Source organism: Colletotrichum truncatum (assembly GCF_014235925.2).
Source record: "Colletotrichum truncatum strain CMES1059 chromosome Unknown Contig_0008, whole genome shotgun sequence".
NCBI classification, from domain to species: Eukaryota; Fungi; Ascomycota; class Sordariomycetes; order Glomerellales; family Glomerellaceae; genus Colletotrichum; species Colletotrichum truncatum.
Window position 1 is genome coordinate 2,401,299 of NW_027222405.1, and position 16,872 is coordinate 2,418,170.

Sequence of the window (16,872 nt, forward strand, 5' to 3'; positions counted from 1 at the left end):
AGTCGATATAATAGCTAATTAGCCTGAATACGACGAGGAGACCTGTCACCCTAAGCAAGCGGGGCCTAGTTCATTGGAAACCATTTCATGTAGCGACAACCCGTAGAAGATCGTTTTGCAGTCGGCGCAGGACTTGACGAAAGCATTATTTTAATGCGGGTAGATTTTTGATATAATTCCTTATTCAGAGTTTATTGAGCGGGATAAATGAAAACAAGATATAGTTTGGAAATACCAGATGATTGGACGCAAATACCGACAGTTGACTCGTTTAACAAAGGGAGATGAAACATGATTGGTGCGGTGGCTTGAGGCTCCGACCAATTAATCCGGAGGAGGTGCACTACGCAAGGAAGGCACAAGATGCTAATATCGGGAATAAACTAAACTTGACATTTAGTTCTTAATTTTGTTTTCTTAAGGATAAGAATAACAATCGTTTGTCCATTAACATTAGCAATATTCGCCTCGGCTTCGGCTCAAACACCCCGGAGTCGGTCTCGGCTTCTTTTAATGAGGGCTTTGACTGGTTGACTCCACCTTGAGCCAGAACGGAGTCTTAATTGGGCGACAGTCTTCTACTGACGTTGTCTATCAGGTACAAGCGGGGCAGCAGCAATCAACATCTGTTTTTGTGATTGGCCAATGCCGCTTGGTTTTGATACCGCACAGGTGCCCAGTGCCGATAGTCGGGGCGAAGACCCAGATCTTGAATTTGTACTCCGTTGACTCAGCCAGGGTGTTGATGACTTCACGGTGCTAAAGTGAAGTTCGATATAAGACGACTGTATATCCCATCCTTAGTTGCCCATATTATCAATAACACCTTGCCGATTTAAGATGTCGCCTTTTAACCTGGAAAAATATGCCCGCCCGAATATTTTGGCCCTGGAGCCTTATCGGTGCGCAAGAGAGTAAATTTACCCCTCCACAATCACTTCGCGACTGAGTGAGATTTGGAACATGAAGCTTACACCCCCGGCAGTGACTACAAAGACGACGGAACTAATGTTCTCCTGGATGCCAACGAGAACGCCTACGGCCCGTCACTGGAGTCCAGCTTCGAGGCGGGGGATCTTGGCATCGACTTCTTGGGACTGAACCGCTACCCTGATCCTCACCAGCCAGAACTGAAGCAGCTGCTTTGCAACCTCCGCAACACTCACACTCACACGACGAAGGATCTGGGCCCCGAAAACGTCTTCGTCGGCGTCGGCAGCGACGAGGCCATTGACGCTCTGCTGAGATGCTTCTGCGCTCCAGGCAAGGACCGCATTCTCACCTGCCCACCTACTTACGGCATGTACTCCGTTTCGGCTCAGATCAACGACGTTAGTATCGTCAAAGTACCTTTGAAACCTGCGCCTGAGTTCGCGATGGATACGGATGCTATCCTCGACACTCTAAGCAAGGAGGAGAACATTAAGCTGGTCTACCTCTGCACGCCGGGTAACCCGACCGGCTCAGTGCTGTCCAAGGAGGACATCACGAGAGTACTTGAGCACCCGACATGGAACGGCGTTGTCGTCCTGGACGAGGCCTACATTGACTTTGCCCCCGAAGGCAGCTCACTCGCCGAGTGGGTGCTCGAGTGGCCCAACCTCGTCGTCATGCAGACCCTTTCCAAGGCCTTTGGCATGGCGGGCATCCGCCTCGGCGCGGCCTTTACCTCGCCCCCTATCGCACGCTTACTGAACGCCATGAAGGCGCCGTACAACATCTCAAGCCCTACGAGCGCTCTGGCGTGCTACGCCGTGTCCGAGAAGGGCCTTGCTGTCATGCGGGACAACCGTACCAAGATCCTGGCTCAGCGGGACCGCATTATCGCAGAGCTGCCCAAGATCCCTGGCGTCGGCAGGTTGAGAGGTGGTACCGAGAGCAATTTCCTGCTTTACGAGATGCTGAACGCAGAAGGCAAGCCTGACAACGTCACGGCGCTGGCGGTATATGAGCGTCTTGCCGAGAACAAGGGCGTTGTCGTCCGTTTTCGTGGTAAGGAGCACGGCTGCTTGGGATGCTTGCGGATCACCATCGGTACCGAGGACGAGGTCACAAGATTCCTTTCTTCTATCGAAAAGACTCTGGCTGAGGTCCGCGGCGTGGGGCGTCAACTGGACGAAGAGGCGAAGGAGGCGGCGGCGAGTGGTGTGATTGCTTAAATGACGGGCTTACGACGATAACGTATTCATAGACAATAGAACATTCACAACACGTCAAACACGGTGCATATCGTCAAACGGGCGACATCGGCCTGAAACGTCTAACTAGTATTGGTAGGGTTTCCCGCGGAAGCGCGCCGGCAAAAAGTCCGTATTCACTGGAATGTATTCGATGACACACCTATAGCGGTTTTGCGAGCTGTTGAAAATTTTACATACACGCTATCTCTCTTGTCTGATGTAGTGCTTTGGAGAAAATCGATCAGCCAGGATGAGTAACAGACAGTGATGGCAAGAGGCAGAAGGCAGATGGAATCATCATGAGTGACAGTTTTCGAGCCAGAAACTGACATATACCGGATAAAGAACACCGAAATCACCAAGGGCAATGATACTGACAGCTAAACTAGAAGTCGGGTTTTTAGCAGCCTAAAGACATTCAATAAACAGAGAGCAGGCAAATGGACAATCCTGGGCTCAATAAGCCTAGAGCCAACATCAACGAAGTGCAGGCCACTGCTTTGAAAACAGAAGTCAACTCAAATAACTCGTTAATGAAATAAGGTATGACAGTGCAGCACGCAGCCATGACAACAAGCAGGCACCCAAATTTCGACCGCGACAAGTTTAGTCTTGTTAGATAAATAGGTTGCTTTCCTGGTCTAGCGGAAAGACATATTAAGACCGCCTCACTATTTCATTAGCTAAGCTTCAAATCGCGGCCATCACTGCCACTGTAGACCCCTTTTGCGAAAATCGTCAATGACTAAGACCCAGAGTATTAACTCTGGGTGAAGTTGCATGAGCACAAAAGCCCCCAATCAGGAAAAGTCTAAAAATGGTACGCCGCTGTTTCAAGTATCGATTTCATAGTAACGGTTACCCAAACTAACGGTTCTCATGTTGATCATCCCCCTAAACAGACACCCAATCAGAGGGCCACAGTCGCTCACCACACCTGGTAGTACTGGCCGGGCAGGCCGGTCTTCCATGGGGGTGCCAACCAGTCAGTCGATTTTCACCATTTATTTCCCCCACGGCCCACCTGGCATATGGATACGTCCGTTCAGTACATTTGCTCATTGCAAAGTATGCTGCCCCCGGATGGGCACTGCCGCCCTTTTTCCATCTTCGGCCTCGTGTATGCCTGATAGACGAACAGTTTTTTTTTTTTTTGGCCAGCATCGAATGCTCATCTCTCCAAATGTATAAGTTAGTTTACAAGCTTTCATCCAGTATGAGGGCCATGAAGGGGAGAACTAATCAACAGGGTCCTAAGAGCTGGACAGGATCTGAGAGAAAGGCAAGAGGATCGGGCAAGGATGTGAGGGTGACTGATGGAAGGTCCCGAATTGGCAACAGCCCTTGCCTTATGGGTCTGTTTCCCTTCCCTTCCTGCCTGTCAGGAGCCCCAATGCGGGGAGTGCAGGTGCCTCTCCTAGCCCCTCTAGCCCCTTGGTTTGGACGTTCTTCTCTTAAGACAGCCAGGGTGCCGACTTACAGGACCGGTTGCTATCTTGAATCGTTGCTGTTTCTTGCCTCTCTCTCTTCCCACTCTAGGCTCGTCTTGTTTGTCAGTGTCGGAAGCCGCCTTCCTTGAAACTGCCGTTATCTTGAACTTCCCTCCGTCGATAACTTATTATCTTCCAACACTCATTACGGGCGGTTCATTACTTGTGCATCTGCTGGTCGTTACTTTCACCACCTCTCGCCTTCCTCATTTTGACTGCTGCCTCCCTCTTTCGACTAAATAGACATCCAGTTTCCACATTCTTTCCTAGAATAGACCATCCTTCCTGTCTGGCAATCGGCCTCTTCGTAGACGAAGAGTATATCTACCCAACAGTTCCCCAAACACCCGTCATCCTCTCGCATCCCACATCCCAACATTCATTCAACCGGAAAACATACTCTTGGCCTCTCGACAGCTTGTTTCTCCATCTTTGTACTGGACCAAGCCTTGCTTTCTCTTTCAGCCCTGTGTTCTTTGTTTATTCTTCGTGCCGCATCTCGATTACGATTAGCATCGCATCCACATTGCCAGGACGGCGTCATCTTATCATTCGCTAGGCTCTGGACTTGATTTCAAGGTCTTTGGCCCAGGTCACAGCCAGTTCATCGGTCATTTATAGCCCCCTTCGGCCAGCACCATGGTCATCTTCAAATCAGCCCTCGCTGCGACTGCAGCAGCCGTCGCAATGGCGGCCCCCTTCACCGAGCCCAGCACGCTCGATATCAACAATCCCGGTGAGTGCTGTTCACCCACAAAGTGCCCTTTACATTGCTGACAGAACGATCATACAGATTCTATCAAGGCCGTTGCTGGCAGCCTTGCCTTTGGCGCCATGTCTTACTATAAAGGCAACGTCTCGGGTGATCCCAAGGTATGCTCACTGTTGTATCCACCTATGTGATGGCAATCAAGGAAGAGCTCAACTGACGCAATTACAAGATGGTCGGTGACCTGCAAGACCCCTACTACTGGTGGCAGGCAGGTGCTCTATGGGGGGCCATGCTGGATTACTACCACTACACTGGTGACTCGAGCTACAACGATGTCCTCACCCAAGCCCTCACAGCCAAGGTCAATACAGGTCCCAAGTTTGACTTCATGCCTCCAGAGCATGCCTCCGAGGAAGGTAACGACGACCTTGGCTTCTGGGGCTTTGCTGTCATGGCTGCTGCAGAGCGCAACTTCACCCAGCCGAACCCAGATGTCCCCTCATGGCTCCAGATGGGCATCAACATCTTCGACTCCCTGGCTTCTCGCTGGAACACAACCAATTGTGGCGGCGGTCTGTTGTGGCAGATCTATGAGAGTAATCCCAACGGCTTGAACTACAAGAACTCAGTGAGCAATGGTGGTTTTTTTCAGCTAGCTGCAAGACTGGCTCGTGCCACGGGTGAACAAAAGTACATTGACTGGGCCATCAAGATTTGGGACTGGTCGGTCAATGTAGGCTTCCTTGACGCCGACCTCAAGGTTTTTGATGGAGCCGATGCCCGCGACGAATGCAGCAAGGTCAACCCCCTTTCCTTCACCTATTCTACTGGTATTTATCTTTACGGTGCTGCTGTTATGGCCAACTACACAGGGGAGGCTGTTTGGCATGAGCGTGCCGTCAAAATGCTGCAGACTTCCAAGCACTTTTTCAGTCCCTCTGACAACAGTACCAATATCATGTACGAGCCAGCCTGCGAGACCGTTGGCACGTGCAACACGGATATGAAGACATTCAAGGGATATCTCTCTCGTTTCATGTACAAATCGGCCCAAGACGTGCCCGAGCTCAAGTCTGAGGTCCAGAAGCTGATGAATGTCACTGCTGTCGCTGCGGCCAAGGCATGCGATGCTACTGACAACGGTGTCACTTGTGGCCAGAAGTGGTACACCGGTGGCAATGACAAGTCAGAGGGCCTCGGCCAGATGATGAGCGCGCTCGAGGCTGTTCAAGGTCTGACCGGCGGTTCTAACCTGGAATCTATTCTCAACTAGGTCACTGAGAATGCTGCCTTGGGTAAAATTGAGGTCAAGGGAGATTTGTCTTTGGAATAGGACATCAGAGAGTCCAATACCCAAAACCTCACATTACCGTGTAACCACACATGTAGCCATACTACATGCAATGGCGCTGTGGGAATTGCGTTTGAAAGTTGGCGCATTGTGGCTGTGGTTATTGGGTCGCAGATCCTTTTCTGGGGTGTACTGTGATTTTGATTCAGGGGTTGGGGCGACGCGAGCGATGAAGACAGGCAGAGGCGTATGGATATGGCGTATGGGTGTTGCTCAGCTGAGTGAATGGGAAAATGGGAATGGAGTATTGTTTAATAGGTAGCGTTACTGGAATCACCTAATGATTATGGATAATTCCGCAAGTTCACCATGTCAGATTGGCTGTCCAGTGACACCTCCCTGTTTGCGGTCAAACCAGACTGGATACCAATCGCACTTACACGGAGACAGACAGATAGTCAAGGTTGAGCCGCTCCGATCAACTGCTGATGTTCATCTCAAGTTGCCCGCTCGCGAGCCCGCCAGCCACAGGGACAAGGTCCCTTTCGTGCATGAAGACTCCAATCCAGTCAGGGGGTTGGAGGGTCTTTCGTTCCACCAAGAGCGAATGGACAACAATGTGGGGCACAGGATCCTTTGCTGATCATCTCACTATTACAGTTGATGCTATTCGACGGCCAGCGGCTGCTTTCTATTCATTGACCAGGACGATAGTATACTTGGCTCTGATGCTGAGCCGAGGAAAAGATATCGGGTCTCGTCAGCAAGCAGGTTGTCGTCAGCAGATATTTTTGCATATAACCACCAGACGGGGGATCTCTTGAACAGTGTTTTGAATTTCCAGGGGTAACGTGGCAGAGGGAGGCTTGTTCCCTTTGCCCTGTCCTCCACGTTGAGTTTTTTTTTTTTTTTTCCTTTCCTTCTTTCTTCTGTCATTTGAACTGTGCCCTTGAAAAGCAATCGTACAACGCCGACATGGGGGGTATAACTCCAATGGGAGCACAATAGGGAATAACAGACACAACCCGCAACATAAAAAGACCAAGCTTCTCCAGCAAAAATGGTTGAAAATAAGGCTTCGCCAGCATCCCGCCAATGTTCGTTCCCAGGACAAAAGCAAAACTCCTGTAATGTGACTCTTCCGCCTGCCGTTTCCCGATACAAGTTCTCTCTTTTCTTCTGTTCATATGCTGCCACTTTTTCCGCATAAGGAATTATATCGCCAGCTTGGTTCTCCTCGTTTCTCGTAGAATAATGATGGGTGTCGGACAGTGTGTTTGTAGACAGATAGTAATAGTGTATTCCGTTTTCAACGGGTCAAGGGGGAAACCAGCAATCGATCATGCCATTAGACCGGCAATAAACATGCTGCATAACGACGCGGCCAGAGTCCAGCGAAGTTCAACGCGAGACGCGGCGCTAGGGTTCGTCTCGGCAGGCATCGAGGAGGATATGGTGCCGGTGTAGAGAAAGTCATCGTAATTTGTACCATCGGTGGGATCAGGAGTAGGGAGGGCATGCGTCTTCTGGGGCTTGTCGGCAATGGTTAGGACGCCCCATTGCACTTCGGAGCCGGACAGGGACGAAGTCCACGAGACTTCGGTCGGCCCTGTGTAGAGGCCATTCGAGTAGCCGCTTTTGAGGCTTGAGTAGCCAGAGCACGTTGCGGCTGTCGTTCCGCCCAGTGTGCAACCAAGGTCGGCAATCCTGTTCACATTCACGGTCAGTCACCCAGAACTGTCGACGAAAGCGAGCCAGAGGCAGAAACATACAGGGTTGACGTCTTGGTGCCGTGGAACTGGAGTGTCTGTTGACCCTCGACAAAAATGAAGGGGAACTCGAGGGCAAGATCGCAGTTTGGAGGCGTTTGCGGCGCACAGAAAATGGTATATGTTGTTTCTTTATCATTCTGCAGAGGGACACGGTCAGATCACTCGACGGTACTCTTCACAAGGGAGACGAGCTGGTGAGAGCTTCAGATTGTTCATCGTACACTTGAAATTACGCTGCCCCGCACCAGCGACCAGCTCTTGGCATCGTAGTGCGGAAGGTAGATTGGGACGGTAGTGATGTCTTTGGCAAGGGCGATATTCGAGTAGACGAGGCACAGCGACAGCAGCGCCAGAAACGGCTGCGGATATTGCATCGTGACGTGACGTGGTAGGGCACTGGGAAGAACAAGAGAACGGGGGCCGGCAGAGGATGATCGGAATGGGTAAAAAGCGAATAATGCGGCGGCAGCAGAAGCCTGTTGTCAAAATGGTTGCTCCCAGAGGCAGCTCACCGGAGGCCGGCTACCCAGACAAGGCACTTCCCGCGAACCAGGCGCAAGGGCGCAAGAGTTGGCTCGGAGGTTGGAATGCGTGGTAGAATTATTTAAGTAAGGTGCGGAAAGGAGGACGGAGGCAGAGGCTCGGGAAGACCTGGGGACTTGCGCTCGTTCGCAGGCGGAGAGTGGGTTCGTTCGTTTCGTGGCTGTAGTGTGGTGGTGGTGGTGGTGGTTCCTGTCCGTCTCTTATCGTAGTCTAGGTGCGCGATAGTCGGTTACTCGTGAGTGTGCTGCGACGTCGGCGGGCGCGGCTGCCGAACTGAGCGAGGGCGTTTGGCTGCCTTAAAAGAGCAAAATGACATGGGGAGGAAGGGCGAGTGAATTTTTGGGCGTCGAGGTCGAGAGAAGACGCTGCGCGGAAATGCGACAACAGATGAGCGAAACCTGGCCAAGTGAGCAAGAGAATGAGAGGGAAAAAAGACGGCTCTGCCAATGCGCCGTCCCTGCCGGCCAAGGCTGGGCGAGAGGAAAAGTGAGCAATTGGTATTCTTTTTTGGCAAGATGGAAGCCAAGAAACGAAGAACACGCCCTTTGCACACCCCAAAGCCCTTCCCTCAGTGGGAAGACAAAACCGCCGCCACCGCATTGCCAATGCTCACCCCCGTTGCCCGCCCTGAGGTGCCACTGCTGGGCGCCCTGTCAGCCAGGTGGGATGGGGCAACCCATCAGTAGCCATCTGGTAATTATGCCGCTGGTGCTGCCGCTGGTACTGGGCTGCTTTTGCTTGGGGGACAAACAAAAAGCCATGAGAGGTGGAAAGGGGAAAAGAGCCAAGAAACGCCAAGACCGCGAAATTCGAAAAAATATAATGAACTGGGTGGGCACAGACACACGAACTGGAGCTCTGAACATGGTGGTGGATGCTGGAGCACAGCTACTGGACAGCTTGAAGGAAGGATACCCCGCCCGTCCCATTTCTATGTTGCCCTTCCCCCTTCCGCCCCGCTGCGCTGCGCTGCGCTCTCTTGGGTGAGGGTCTGAGAAGCCTGGGAAACCTAGACTTGACATGATCGTCGTCGCCAGCGCCTGCCTTCTTCCTCATTCAGGGCTCAAGGAGACAAGTCAGGAACTCCCTGTCCGCTGTCTCCATCCCGGCATCTTCTGTCACCTCAAACTCTGTTTCTTTGTGTTCCTGTTTTGACCGAATGAGAGCCGCCTACATTGAGCTTTGCTCCGTCTCTCCCCCGCCCTTTTCCATTCATTATTTCCACCGTTCCTCTCTGCCGGGACTGATCAACTTGAAGAACTCAATATACGGAGACTGTTAATGTATCCGTCAAGGGTTGGGATATTCACATTCGGGAGTGATCCGAGCTCATAATTCAGGTCTTAGCATTGAGTCTAGGCCCTCTATTTCCAATACTGCGATCGATGAGACTGAGACAGTCTCTCATTGTCACACTACCTACCCAAAATATGTATGTTAGTTAGGCAAGCCGGGTATGTCAACGGCTTTGTTTTGCCCAAAGTGTTGATGTAGATAAGGCAGCAACAAATATGCAAATCCCCATGTCGGTATCAAGCCCAAATGAAAATGTTTCACTGCTTCTTGGCCCAGCCATGTCGATTATCTTCGTGCCGTCATGACGCACTATGGCACCGGCATTGGCATTACACCGTGCAATCACATCATTGCATAGATAGTAAGGAGAGACCAGCTATTTCACAATGGGGGCGTCATGATATGCCAAAAGCGTCATCCGTTGATCTTCGTCTGATCCTCCTGCACTGCTGCGCGCCTGGAGCATTACACAAACTTGCTTATCTCACTGCAACAATTACTTCGGTGGCCGCTGGGCTTACTGCATTGGGCGGCTTGCTGCGTGGCCGAAATGTTGGAGCGAGAGACCGTGTCGCATGTTGTCTGCCGGGTGCCGAGATACGGCAAGATCTTGTGCTTCTGCCGTCGCCTAGTTCCTGGTAGAGACCGGGCAACTGTCGGGCTGCCGAAGTACCATGCAACCCACATCTTATCCCTGGACGCTTCTCCCCTGAGCGGATCAGCGCAACGGGTGACCACTACGACCCACTGTCACCGGAAACCAAAAGCAACCATAACGTCGCCAAGCTGGCGTTTACGAGTAGTGTGGTCCTTTCAACGGTGTCGCGGGCGGCTGAGTATCTTTTCATCTCTTGTGACAATTCGCTCCCCTATGCCATACTCCCCTTTCGTACCTAGTCTAGCTTGCCCCGAGAAAAAGCCAAGCCAAGTTTCCCAAGGAATTCAATGTGATTGTCTATGAACGACAACGGAAGGTATACAACGGATCGGGATGCGTCCGATGATCGAAGTTTTCACATTCCAGCCCAGTGACCGACGCGGAGACGTCAAAACAAACTCAATTCCCACCTTGAAGAATTACCCTGCTCCCGGCCCTTCTTTCTGCAACCACCACCACCCCAAGTCACCTTTCTCACATAGAAGAAACCCCTTTGGCCAGTCAAAAGGGCGCAACTACATCCGGCTGCCTCCATTGCACCTCGCTCTTGTAAATCCTGACAACGCGAGATTAAAGGCACCTGTTTAGCGGGCCGTTTGCTTGTACAAGTGGCTCAAAGGCCGATGTTGACTAAAGTGGTCCCAATGGCCCAATCGGAGAATTACCAAAGGACCTTTTTTGTTGGTGGTAGCCTGAGCGTAGTGGACGCTGTTGCTGCTCGTATACCAAAGTCCCCTCGTCTATTTTGGAACACAAATCAGCAGTGAGTCCTACAAACAGAGGAAGAATGCCATTTTTGGAAAGCCGGGCTTTGCGGCACAGCTCGCCTTGAAGAGCTGGTCATGATAATAATGAGTATATAAATGCATATACTAGACCATTACCTCTGTAGAATGAACCTCTGCTACACCCCTGAACATTTGGTAAGATAAAGCTCGCATCGCTGCATACTCAAGACACAATGAAACGATCCGCGACACTACTTCTCACCTCTGTTGGCGCTTCTGTTGCTCAAAACAGCAACGGCACCAAGATTGACGTCGTTGCCCCGTACTTGGGCAACTCATCTTTCCACGCGTCCGTCAAAGATGTCAGCGCCGATAGGACTACGTACATCTTGGGCTGTGAGGCGGCTACAGCGGTTGCTGGATGTGTTGATTCGGGCAAGGCCGTCGGGAACTTCAGTGGCCTGACCATTATCAACGCGCCTACTACCGTCGAGGTGCACCATACATACACCGACAAGGACGTGTAAGTCGCCAATTCCTATCCCAATAGTCAAGCCTATCTACCGATCGAGAAACGGCATTGAGCAGCGCCCCAAAAGAGACAGACGTCAGAGAAAGAAAAGAAGAAAAACGTTGCAAGATGTAGATGGAAGCCAGCTGATCATCCCTCTAGTTCAGTTAGTTACGCAGGCTACACCACGGGAGATAGCCTCATATACGACGAATACCTCACAAGAGAGGGCACCCCTTACCAGTTGGCCTACTTCCAGATGGCCAAGTCTGATTTCACCGTCCACCTCACCGTGACCGCCGGCGCCGAGAAACTGGCGCAGCAGACGGCCAAGGCCACCGAGCCTGCTCAGGCGGGTGCGTCGGCAACGGTGGCCTCGCAGGCCTCGGCAACCAACGGCACGGCCAAGCCCACGTCCATCTCCATCCCCAACGCCGCCACGTCCCACGCCGCCCTATCGAACGTCTTTGCGGGGTTTGCGGGTGCCGCTGTGGTCGCGGCCATGCTTCTATAAGCCCTCCCAAGTCTGGAGGTCTATGACAAATATGTAAATATGTATGCATATGTGGTTTTGCGCCAGCAAAGAAGTTTGCGTGAGCATGACGCGACAAAAGGTGGTTTAGCCCTGTTCGACGCACCACGCCGAACCAGCGGAAATTCTCAAACATAGTCATTGTTTGGCCTTTTTCGGAGTCATGGTCCTTTACTCATATAGATCTTGCATTCAGTCAAAAGGCTCGTTTGTCTCTGTATGACAATGTTTTTCCTTTTCAGACATTCTGCTTGTTTGGGTCGCCTTCAGCGCCTAGAGGTTCACCTAGATACTTTAGGTTTTCCAATGGAGATGTACCAATGGTTTAGATATGGGATTCGAAATATACATATATCACTTGAGCCGCCTTTCTGACATATCATATTACCTGGCCTGATCATAAAAAAAGGTAAATTCAGTCTTCACTGTAACAAAACAAGAAGAGAAATGGAGACAACAGTGCAACTTGGGGTCGCCCTGGGCATTTTCGCTTTCATTGTCATACTGGGTGCGCTCTCCTTTGCCGCGTTTCGCTGGGTCATCTCGCCGCGGGCTCAGAAGGAGTACTTCCGGCGGAACCGGGGCTTACCTGAAGAGACAATACCAGGTGTTTAGGCTTTGAGTTTCAGTGGAAGGAACCGCGAAAGTAAGTCGGCTTTTGGGTATTAGAGTGTCGTCTTGAAGGAAGGGCATCCAAATTTTCCGAGCAGGAAGGGTTAAGCGCTCAAGAGTAACCTTGACCTGTAAGTCATCTGTGGCAGAAGGGTGAAATCCGAATCTACGAAATCTCCGTTACAAGAGTGTTTACTGCGGATTGCGATACAAACAATATTGCTTCTAACCTCACCAACGCCAGGCGTGCTATGCTATATCGACAGCCAACGGACACTTAAGCACCACACTTGACTACCACCATAGTGTATCATCCTTTTCAGAACATGCGTGAGCGAGACTTGGAGAAGATATCACTGCATTCGTTCCTCGCGCCCATCTTGCCAGCTGGTGCAGTTGATGCAACGGAGTGCCTGTCAAGGTGTGAGCAGGAGTCTCAGGAACGGGCTGTGGATTGAGCATGCCTTATCGCTTATTCGCTTGCGGCAGTACTTGCACTTAACGGTATGCTTAATTATGGGCTCTCTGGAAAAGAATTGATAAATGTGCGCCAGGCCGTAGAGTGAGACGCCGACGCAGAGAAAGGAGGCGAGTTGATTGAGAAAAGAGCTGTTGGTAACGATGAGAAGATCAAGAGGAGAGAAAAGCGACCCAAAGAGCAGACTCACCCGTAAGCCAACACGACAGCGCCGTCATCCTTGGCACGCTCAAGGGTCGTGTACTTGCTCTCGTGAGTGTAGTTTGGACCTCCTTTCAAGACGGCGAACTTTTCCTCTAGGTTGCGATTCAGGGGAAAGATAATGGAGAGAGGAGGCATCAGGATGTTTGACACAAAGTTGTTGACCAGAGTTGTGAAAGAGGCGGCAAGGCTGTTGGCATTTGTCAGTTCCCATAATCTCCATTAAAACATACAGTATTCGACATGAAGCTTTGGGCTGTCCACCAAGCCGAGAGTGAGAAATTGGGTCAATCGATGGAGCACTCACATCAATCCAAAGGCGATCTCGAGAATATTGCCCTGCAGCGCGAAGTCGACGAAACCGTCCCAGAAGCGGCGCGCCTTCTCCTGGCCGCGTTGGATGAGCGACTCCTCCTCGTCTGCTTGGCTATTGAGTCGTGGCATGCTAGCGGAGGCTGAGATCCGGTCGCTGAACGGGAGGGTGATTGGCATCTCGATCGTTCGTTGACTGATCTGCACTCTTTTGCTGCGTGTTAACTGTTTATGACCAGGTGGATGTTGGTATGATACCAAATGAGTGTGTAAGTCCAACCGGCGTGGTCAAAGTGAAGTTAATCGGGGCTAAAGTTGGGATGTAGTTGGGACTGTAGAGCAAGTTTGAGGTTCAGGTAAGGTTGGGTTCTGTCACAGGATGTAAGAGGCTGGGAAGGTGGTTTCCTGTTTGGGGAGGAATGACGTGCCCCACATTCCGGTGGTGTGGGCCGCCGGGCCTGGCTCCGGAGACGTTGCTCCCTCGGTAGTGGCCTTTCCTCGACTGCTCACCAAATTCGGCATATCGTAAAGTAGATGGAGAACTCATGTAACTAAATAAATGCCTTACTGTTTAGCTACTTTATGATCCCCTCAGCTGCTGCCGGCCAGCTTACTGACAGCCGGTGTTCGCCCAATCCACTCAGTTGCACCGGTTTGTGCTGCCTCAACCAACCACCGAGCCAGCGCGGCTCTTTTGTGAACAATACTCCAGCCGGCTGCACCGACAGCGCCGACATATGTTTTCTCATCCTCGCGATCTTGCGCCCACGTTGCGATTTCGTCTCCGCTGCCGCGGATAATGCCAAGGCGGTACACTGTCCAGTCGATGTCGCGAGTGGCCTCTCGGTCCTGTTCGAATACATTATGAATGGAGATTATATTCTGATAGGCTTTGTTGAATAGAGTTCGTAAAAGCCATACAATCAGCCATCGAATGAGATGCTGGCTGTCTTCAGGCTGGTAGATTGAGATGGTCCCCATGGCAAAGATGCGACGCACACCTTGCTTCTGCATCAAGAGCAGCAATGTGCGGTAAATGTCGGCATATTCTCTTCCGGTAGAGGAGTTACCTCCAGGGACCGGCCCAATCAGCGAAATCACTGTATGACATTCCGAAAGTGCGGTTGAAAGGGCCTCCGTATCGGTCAACTCGCCCTTGACGACCTGCGGAGACAAGTTTGATTAGCCGCATGATATAGCAATGAGCTTGCGCCTCATCGTGATTACCTTAAAAAGCGCATTGGATGCTAGATCGCTAGGAATCTTGGCCGGGTTCCGGGCGAACACGACAGCTTTCTGGTTGCGAAGGCTGAGCTCGCGCAGGACACAAATCCCACTGGGGCCTGTTCCACCAAGCAAGAGGATGCTGTCTTTGGGCATGATGCTGATCTGTCTGTGAAATTCTGAACATTGAAGAAGAAAGAAGCAGATTGTTATTGGTATTTACACACTTTTATTAGTCTTATAAGACCGGGGCCTGAGTTGTTAGTGCCATGCTACAGGTTATTTGTAAGCTTCAGCTATTTACTGTTTTCTTATGCGAGCAAGCCACTACAGAACTCGCGGAGATGGAACTTAGCGGCATAAATTCATCCGCTTAAGTGGGCGATACTGTCTAAAAATGGCGGTGGTCTGCGGAAGATGTGGATGAGGCTTACTATATATTATCCGCAGTGGTTTTCGGGTGTTATGAAATATGGTTCTCCGCAGGGGAGCGGATGCAATTTTCTGTATCCGCCATAAGCACGCAGTTTTGGAGGACATAATGAATGCCAGCCAGTGTCTGTACCCTTATCTCCGCTCCCCATCCATCAGCATACAGACACGTTAAATTTGAAAGTGGTTTCGCTAGCATTTTAGTTGTTTGTGCTGTCAACATCGGCCACGCACCGCTATACAGGAGACCGCGCCTTCCAAGGGCAGTCGGACCTCGGTCGTATATGGGTCTTGCTGCTGTGCAAGTAGACAGTGGGACCGACAACACTGCTTACGGTGGCATTCAAATGGTGCGGGACATCCAGAAGAATTTGGGATTCACCCTGAGCATTAGAAAAGAAGCGCATGCAACAACTGGAAAATTCGAGCATCGGTTGTGGTGAATACGCACCCAATATTGGGGAATCATGATTCTACCTTCTGGTATTCTATTATGAAGTGGTTCATTCTACGAAATCGTCTGTCGCATCAATGGTATCTTAGGAGAAAAAGAAAAAAAGAAAAATAAAAAGGATCGTGGTGTCGGATTGGCCTTCGTAGGCCAGCTACCAGGCCACCCTGACAAGTATGCTGCTCAACAAATAACCTCCGTGCCGTGGTATCGCAATCTGAAGAAATAAAAGCGCACTATTGTTTCGAGGTCGATAGAAAACTTCGTTCTTAGAAGCTGCCCTTTTTGTGTCGCTTCTCAGTGTACACCCTCCGACGTGACCGCCTCTCGACGCAGAATTGCGTGACCCAGTAGACGGCCGCGGCAGCCATGACGGCAAAGGCGACCCAGGATATGATCATAAACTTTTGGCCGGTCTCAGCCGAAAGGCCAATATTTTCACCGACATCGTTGATCTGCTTCACACCCTCTCTGGCGCCAATAGTAGTGACCAGACTGCCAGCGAAGAGAACCAAAGCCGCGAGGAAGGCGAAGACGAAGTTGGTAATAGTCATGCGCTTCTTGAACCCCAAGAAGAAAGAGGCGAGAGAACCGAGGATAGCGAGACCGGAGAAGCCGATACCTAGTACGTAAAGGACGAAGATGGCGAGGAGGGCTTTGTTGACCTTGTCCATGGTGTCCTCAATGCTGTCGGGCCAGTCGAGATCGGCGAGGCTCAGGCGCAGGGGACCGACAGAGAGTTCCTGGTCCAACATCTTAGTAAGGTTCACGTTGGCTACACATCAAGTCAGTAAGGCGTTCAGGGTGCGATACGGGGTGAAACTTACGGCCAGGCTTCGGCTGAGTGCAGTCCGAGACGTTGAGCCAGACATTGGGAGCCGTCACATTGGGGGCGAAATCGCCTTGGCACACGTCCATCAAGTGCAAAGAATACCAATGGGAGATTCCCAGTTCATCGGCAAGGCGATCAGCAATGTCGTTGGTGATATCGTTGACAATGTCGTTGGTCTTGTTACGAACGATACCTAACAGCCTGTCTAGTGCACTATCGTCGTCGGATTGGTCAGTGTTTAGGGAAATGACATTCTGGCCCAGGCCAGATGTGTTGAGGCGGACAACATCGTAATCCTCCATGAATCCCTCCTTGTGGCCGGCGAAGAGGGCGAGGAAAGAAAGAACGAAAGCCACTATGGACAATAACAATGGTAATATGGCGGTGAAATGCATGTTGCCGGTAGTAAGCGTTTTGCTTGGGTAAAACAAGATGAAATTGTTGGGCAGTGAACAACGTCTGAAGAAATGGTCGGGAGCACAGTTGCTTTGGTGATACAACCAACAATGTCCAACGGGAAGTGTAGTAGGTACTGCCTAGCACTTGTGATATGGAGAAGGAAACAAGAGTGACAAGAGTCATAAACCCTTGAGATAGCAAAGGGTCCAGGACTTAAA

At 51.1% G+C, this 16,872-nt stretch overlaps 7 protein-coding genes across 7 annotated transcripts; 3 read left to right on the forward strand and 4 right to left on the reverse strand.

Moving 5' to 3' along the window:
* Window positions 1-840: 840 nt before the first annotated feature.
* Window positions 841-2,159, forward strand: CTRU02_212128 (histidinol-phosphate aminotransferase; the record flags this gene model as incomplete). Its single annotated transcript, XM_036725043.1, has 2 exons — window positions 841-914; window positions 986-2,159. 2 exons carry the CDS (start codon window positions 841-843, stop codon window positions 2,157-2,159), a joined length of 1,248 nt encoding a protein of 415 aa, XP_036583208.1.
* Window positions 2,160-4,309: 2,150 nt separating this feature from the next.
* CTRU02_212129 (mannan endo-1,6-alpha-mannosidase DCW1-like protein) lies at window positions 4,310-5,655 on the forward strand (the record flags this gene model as incomplete). Its single annotated transcript, XM_036725041.1, has 3 exons — window positions 4,310-4,406; window positions 4,464-4,543; window positions 4,612-5,655. 3 exons carry the CDS (start codon window positions 4,310-4,312, stop codon window positions 5,653-5,655), a joined length of 1,221 nt encoding a protein of 406 aa, XP_036583207.1.
* A 1,358-nt stretch (window positions 5,656-7,013) lies between these two features.
* On the reverse strand, window positions 7,014-7,819 carry CTRU02_212130 (uncharacterized protein; the record flags this gene model as incomplete). Its single annotated transcript, XM_036725042.1, has 3 exons — window positions 7,014-7,380; window positions 7,446-7,582; window positions 7,667-7,819. The coding sequence occupies 3 exons, from the start codon at window positions 7,817-7,819 to the stop codon at window positions 7,014-7,016; spliced, it is 657 nt and encodes a 218-aa protein (XP_036583206.1).
* A 3,084-nt stretch (window positions 7,820-10,903) lies between these two features.
* On the forward strand, window positions 10,904-11,695 carry CTRU02_212131 (uncharacterized protein; the record flags this gene model as incomplete). Its single annotated transcript, XM_036725040.1, has 2 exons — window positions 10,904-11,193; window positions 11,344-11,695. 2 exons carry the CDS (start codon window positions 10,904-10,906, stop codon window positions 11,693-11,695), a joined length of 642 nt encoding a protein of 213 aa, XP_036583205.1.
* Window positions 11,696-12,678: 983 nt separating this feature from the next.
* CTRU02_212132 (putative ion channel) lies at window positions 12,679-13,448 on the reverse strand (the record flags this gene model as incomplete). Its single annotated transcript, XM_036725039.2, has 4 exons — window positions 12,679-12,738; window positions 12,790-12,934; window positions 12,994-13,194; window positions 13,312-13,448. The coding sequence occupies 4 exons, from the start codon at window positions 13,446-13,448 to the stop codon at window positions 12,679-12,681; spliced, it is 543 nt and encodes a 180-aa protein (XP_036583204.2).
* A 459-nt stretch (window positions 13,449-13,907) lies between these two features.
* On the reverse strand, window positions 13,908-14,696 carry CTRU02_212133 (NmrA family protein; the record flags this gene model as incomplete). Its single annotated transcript, XM_036725038.1, has 2 exons — window positions 13,908-14,480; window positions 14,544-14,696. The coding sequence occupies 2 exons, from the start codon at window positions 14,694-14,696 to the stop codon at window positions 13,908-13,910; spliced, it is 726 nt and encodes a 241-aa protein (XP_036583203.1).
* A 996-nt stretch (window positions 14,697-15,692) lies between these two features.
* Window positions 15,693-16,650, reverse strand: CTRU02_212134 (sur7 protein; the record flags this gene model as incomplete). The annotated part of the gene is made up of 2 exons (XM_036725037.1): window positions 15,693-16,198; window positions 16,251-16,650. 2 exons carry the CDS (start codon window positions 16,648-16,650, stop codon window positions 15,693-15,695), a joined length of 906 nt encoding a protein of 301 aa, XP_036583202.1.
* Between the last annotated feature and the right edge of the window lie 222 nt (window positions 16,651-16,872).